The sequence below is a fragment of the Nothoprocta perdicaria genome, unplaced genomic scaffold (assembly GCF_003342845.1).
Source record: "Nothoprocta perdicaria isolate Ctin4 unplaced genomic scaffold, notPer1 scaffold_162, whole genome shotgun sequence".
In the NCBI taxonomy this organism is placed as follows: domain Eukaryota; kingdom Metazoa; phylum Chordata; class Aves; order Tinamiformes; family Tinamidae; genus Nothoprocta; species Nothoprocta perdicaria.
This window is the reverse complement of record NW_020454783.1, coordinates 1321573-1327893: the sequence shown is the minus strand read 5'-3', so window position 1 is coordinate 1327893 and position 6321 is coordinate 1321573. Positions and strand designations below refer to the sequence as shown.

The window sequence follows — 6321 nt, the reverse complement described above, 5'->3', positions numbered from 1 at the left end:
ATTAATAATCATAGTGTTTTGCTGTTCATATATTTGTTACTGGGTTCAGCTGTAAACTATTCCCAGCATTGTAAAATAAAATCAGCCTGCTCAAAAATGGCSATTGATCATGTTATCTTGTAGGCAATAAAGACCGCTGAAGACAAGTACAAATGGGAGAGATGCAGAGGAGGTAAAATGGAGGTAAAACAGCTGTTCAGGGAATGAACATTTGTAAGTTAAAAAGGCTGTGGTTCATATCCAAGTAMCCGAGACAGCGTTTAATCATGAGAGTACATTATTCTCTTCAGAATCGGTCTTGCTTATCACTTTTGAAGTATTCTCTTACAAAATCTTGATTCAGGCAATAGGGTTTGTCCTTTTCCACTGACTTTCTCATTGGTCAACTTTAGGGATCCTAGAATTAAAGGAGGCAGAGACTGGCTACACTATCAATCATAGAATCATAGAATCATAGAATCATAGAATCATAGAATCATAGAATGCCGAAGGTTGGAAGGGAGCTCAGAGGTCATGGAGTCCAACCCCCCTGCTCATACAGGGTCACCTAGAGCACGTGGCACAGGGCTGCATCCAAGCGGGTTTTAAAGATCTCCAAAGAAGGAGACTCCACAACCTCTCTGGGCAACCTGTTCCAGTGCTTTGTCACCCTCACAGTGAAGAAATGCTTCCTTAAGTTCCTGTGGAACTTCYGATGCTTCAGTTTGAAGCCATTTCCTCTAGTCCTATCCCTGGCCACCACTGAAAAGAGGCCGCCCCTCCTCCTCCCTCCCTCCCTTGAGGTATTATACACGCTGATCACGTCCCCCCTCAGCCTCCTCTTCTCCAGGCTGAACAGGCCCAGCTCCCTCAGCCTTTGCTCATAGGGCAGATGTTCCAGGCCCCTGATCATCCTGCTAGCCCTGCGCTGGACTCTCTCCACCCTGTGGGGACACAAAGCCACCCTGCATAGGTCTTCACAGCTCAGCTCAGAGTTTTCAGCTGCCCCTGGGAATTCTCCCTGATGGAGGATTCAAGCTGTGACCATCCACTGTCCAGAATGGAGCTTTATTTACTGAGTATTTTTCAGATCAAGTGCTTGTAAAATGAGAGAGCTTTTTAAATAAATGTTAAAATGCTTCCAATTATTACTGTCCAAACAGCTCAACTGCATCTACAATGCTAGAACCTTTTATTAAATCTTGAACTCCCCCAAGAGTTCAGTCAGTTTCTGTATCAGTGCAGATGTGATGGTGTGAAGACAAAACTGTTGGCCTGTAAGCAGGTGTCAGATGATATCACCTGAATCTCTTTTTCCTGGCCCATACTCGGGACAGGTAATACGCTAGCAAGCCAGTGTTATATTTGTCTTGTGCTGATTAGGCATCTTTCATTCCTGTCCCTCATTTCACAATGATATGTCCTCCTAACAGTTCAATCTTGTCACCTAAATCCAAAATAGCTCTTGGCAATTGCTGCTAAGATTTAATTTACGCCACTGTCAAAACCAGCTGTCAAGAATCCATGCATGGCAAAAAGCTGTTATTGCTGCCTTAAAAATATTTAATAATTACGGTCAGGAGCAAATGGAGGTGAGCCATGGATAGGTATTTTGAAACCTCTGTCCTCTAGATTTTAATTAAACCAGCACAGAAACTTGCATGATTGAAACAAGTATGAAATAACCTATAAGCTTTCAGGTGGCTTGTTTAAAAAAAAAAACATTTTTACAAAATGCTGAGCCTACGTAGAATGAGTTCTTTGCTCACTGATTACCTTCTGTATCTGTGAAAAAAGTGGCTTTCTCAATTAAGTATAATGCTCCCCCATCTTATAAAGATTTCCTAGTTGCTACTTTATCGTACTTTGCAAGCATATAGGGTTTTTTCAGTATTATATACTAGTTGCCAACAATATTTTACAACTAAGTAAAAATGATAAATCCTTAAACTAAGACTTTTAACCATAAAATGAAATATGAAGAATGCTTCAGAAGCCTTTGAAGATTTTATTAAGAAATATGATTTATTTAGCATGTTATGGCATAAGATTAAACTCAAAATTGATAAAGTATTCTTTATATGCTTTTCTGGATATAATGATGTCAAAAATATTATTTTAAAAGTATGCAAAAAATCAGCAAATCAGCAAGCTTTTTGCTGCATTCTATGTACTTTCATTATTATTCCTTAAAACATGATGCTTATTCACTGTGTTTCAGCTGTAAAGCTCTTGATTTCACTTCCATCTCAATTAAGAATCTATTTTTGAGTCCTTTGAAACATGCAGAAAACCAGCCACATAGCCATAGACCTATAAAACTCACTGCAGCGATAAATAAAACTCCAGTTAATTACAGTTTAAGGCTAGAGCCTCAGCTGGTACAAGTGGGCACATGCTGACCCCGGCACACGCCAGCGGCACCAGCCGGCTCCTCATTCCACGTTCCAGGCCACGGCAAGTTCCTTTGTCAGACACGGTGTCTCTGGGCAGCAGAGTTCCGTATATCTTCGTAATATTTTATTATAATTTGTACAACTCTCTAAGAAGGCTACATTTTTAAAGGTCATATCTTGATTTGAGTCCACCTGAATATATACATTTGAAAATAGATATCGCTGAATTATTGAAGGAAACTTTGGGTCAAATTCTTGCGTTACAGGAAAAAAAAATCACCGAAGTGCATGCACGCATGTGTTTGTGTGTKTATGTATATATGTATATATATGTGCGTAGGCAGAAGCCACAGTGCTCCTTGCAGTATGGCTACTGCAGCTATATGCCACACTGCCATTTATTGCTGTAGGCCTGTGTTGGCTCACAGAGTGTATATATGTTWATGAATGTAAACTTTATTTTTATATCACAGGCTCTGTGATGGGAAGTCTTCCTGTTTGGCAAAGGAGTAAGAACAGGCATAATCTGGAACTAGTTTTTTTTTCAGGCATCTCTGTGTGGACGTGGATCTACCTTGCTGAAGCCACTGGCGCAAACTCAAATCTTTATTTTTATGATAAAGAGTATTTTGTACTGAACACATATATCAACTGAAAACTAAACACATATATCAACTTTGCAAATTTCTGTAAAGCAAAAATTGAAGGATTTTCTTTTTTTTTTCCCACTGGGTATATCAGGTAGGATCAACACCATTGTACTACCATCATCAATACCACGATCAACACCAGTCATACAGTTTTGAAGTGGTTTGACTTTGAATGACAACTGAACATACCATAAGGCATTAACATTGGAAGTGAACATTGAATTCCAGATCCTAGGCGCAGCTTCAGTGACATTTCTTCARCAGATGCAGAGTTATATTTTTAACTGCAAGCATGGTCTCTGTGCACGTTGGTTTGATGAGTGTTTCGGGAAGTAAAAACCCAAAGTGTCCAGTGTCGCGCAGCTCAAATGCAAAGGCATAGGGAATGCCATTTTTGTAGGCCCAGTCCATAGAGCTGCCAGAGCTCACATCTGGGGAAAGGAATTTGGAGAACATTAAAAGAAGAAAAGGTTAAATGCTAATTCTGTTGAAAGCGCCAGTTATTCTGGCATTTTATCTACAGAACTCAGGGAATATTTAGGACTAAGCTGTGGCTCTTCCTGATTCCAAACCCAAATGCCCTGTAGGGAAGGGCACTCAGCACTTGTATAAGGTTTTCAACATAATACCCCTGATTTTCACATAAGAAAAATAACTTTTTTTTATTATTATTTAAAGACAAACTTTAATATAGGAGAATGGCTAAGAACAAAGCCCTCAGATCTTGTTCTCCTAGCGAGTTTAAGTCTAAAGCTTTACTTCCACCAAGGTCTCCAACTAGACCTGGGCTCTAATGGTCACAGACATAATGTGACTTTGTTATGAGCAAAGTTCTTCACAGACAATTCATTTGCAGGGAGAAGGTAGAATGATGATAAAGCAAACCTATGTTTGCCTTTTAAAGTGTCTTCAATATTATTCTCATTTCTCTCTGATTTGTTCCTGGCTCCTTACAGCATGCTAACTTTTGCATGGGTGGTATCTAATATTAGCAAACCTTCAAGAGGAGTGTTTCTTGTGCTTTTTCCTTATTGCCCATATGTTGATTATCCAAGACACTTATACTTAGATAAAGATCCTTCTCTCACGTGGCCTGTGTTCTTCTGTACAACTCCATTGCTCCACTAATTCACACTGCTGCTCTTCTGAACTGGCGACCACCGATGCGGGACAAGATGAGGGCTGGGGGGTGCAGGCCCACGAGAGTGTGGCTCGCGGAGCTCTACATCCAAAGCACAGCTGTCTTCATCAGCAGCAAAGGGAAGCAGGAGGTTACATGTGAGAGATCCTGCAGTTTATTAAGCCTCTCACTTCTTCAAATTCCGTTTTCCTTATCATGAGAACTGAGGCCTCATATAGTCTCACATTCACCCAAATAGCCTCAGTAAAAAAATGGGTCTTGTTGAAACCTACTGAACTTTATTCCTGACCTGTCAACATGGAAAGCTCAGCTGACAAATGCTGTTAAATATTTAAAAGCCATATTTTAAAAATATTTTGCTGTAGGGGAAAATGCACTTGAAATCGCCCTTTGAAAAACAGAAGATGTCTGAATAAAGATACTGTTGCTGTCATTTATTATCTAGGCACTGAGACATTTGAAATCTAGGTTTTAAAGTGACCCTCTTCAATTTTAGAATGAGTAATATGTATACYTGTAATATGTATACCTGTAGCTATCACAAATTCACAGGAGAGACAAAGTAATGGTGAAAGATGAAAMCTTCTTTGAACTACTTTCTCCCATATGTTTCATAATGAAGTAATGCACTTACAGCACCTGTGAAAAACATGCTTTTAAGGTCTTCTGTTCTATTTCTTTTTGTATGTTCTGGATATATTATTTGCTGGATTTCCCCCTTCAGATGTATTGCATTTTAATCTCTCTTATTGCATCAGTTGCCTGAATCTTATTGCAATCAACTGACTGAAGCAGTTACAAAACTTCCTCTTCTGCCTTCCTCACTCTCCACAGTTGGACAAAGTTCACTTTAAACTGTATTTGCTTCCTTGGTCATAATAAAGGCAATCCCCTTCTTAACTGTAGGTAGGTCAAAGTCACACATTTGATTCAGAGGGAAACTCACACAGAGTGCTAGACGCAGGACCGTATCTGTATCTTATCCCATAAGCTGAGTGGAGAGCATTAACAGCATTATAGGCTGCAGATTCCTGTGAGGGGGAGAAAAACAAATCCATAAATTAGATTTTGCATTAAATGCTGTAATGGAATTGGAACCTGAGCTACAGATCATTTACTTCTGATGCAATGCTGTGTTCCACAAGGCTGTGGAAGCAAATTTAAAATGACTGTAAAGGATAAATATATTATTTATTTTTACTGACAGCAATTCTCTAGCACTATAAATTTGACTCAGTATTTTTGTGGTGTAAAGAAGTGTACTGCACTGTSAGTGATCATCCGTTAAATAGCTGGAATTTTTGGTACATATTGCATGTATGCAACACCAAATATAGGTCACAGCGAGACAAAATTGTCTTTTTATGCAGTTTAAAAGCCACACAAGTGTTTCCCTCCAATGTCTGTGGTTGTGCGACCCATCCACTACAGCCCATCTTGGCTGGGCTTATTGTGAAACAGAAATTATCTCCTGGGGACATCCCACAGTGGCCAGTGACACGGCGGGAAGAAGGAAGAAGCTGATTCCACTCCTGAACCTGTGACGGGCAGGTTAGTGTTCGTTGATGCTCTCACTTTCCCCAGACCAGATGATGCAGACTTGGAAAACCCTTTCCTCTACCGCAGAGCTGCGGTTTCGGCGTGGCATACACTGCATCGGGATCYGCAGCGATGCAGTCTGTTCAGGAGGTTCGTGGCAGGCCATGAAACTGGGTGTGGAGAGCTGGGCCTACCACACGTTCAGCGTCACATACACTTCCCTCTTGCAAACAAGGAAAAAAGATGCACATAGTCAGAAGAAAAGTGAACGTTATGATCCTACAGGGAAGATTCAGGGAGAACGTACATGGAAAGCAGAGAATATCTTGAATTATTGAATTGAAGCAGAGAAATCTCCCTATAGAGACTTAGCAAATGAACACGATCAGAAATTGAAAGTGATGGACTTTGAACTTTCCTCTGAAGCTGTAATGTTTATTTTATTTTTGTTACCTGAAGAGCTGTAGGATTCAGGTCTTGCAAGTTTTTGTGACTTGGTCCTTGCGTTGTTCAGCCGACACTGGCTGAGTGCCCGGGKGCAGGATTACAATACACTCGCCTTTCCGTTTATCCTCTTCCACTAAGCTCCCACTCATCTGCTGCTGTCAAGAATGAG

The 6321-nt window shown here is 40.3% G+C and overlaps 1 protein-coding gene across 1 annotated transcript in view; it reads right to left on the bottom strand.

The window, feature by feature from the left end:
• Positions 1–3268: 3268 nt before the first annotated feature.
• Positions 3269–6321, bottom strand: part of CPA6 (carboxypeptidase A6) — a 73701-nt gene continuing 70648 nt past the window's right edge. Inside the window, exons 10-11 of the mRNA XM_026035602.1 lie at positions 5113–5197; positions 3269–3456 (exon numbers count right to left, since the gene is read on the bottom strand). Of these exons, the coding sequence (XP_025891387.1) occupies positions 3269–3456; positions 5113–5197 (273 nt within the window). The remainder of the gene's footprint in view (positions 3457–5112; positions 5198–6321) is intronic.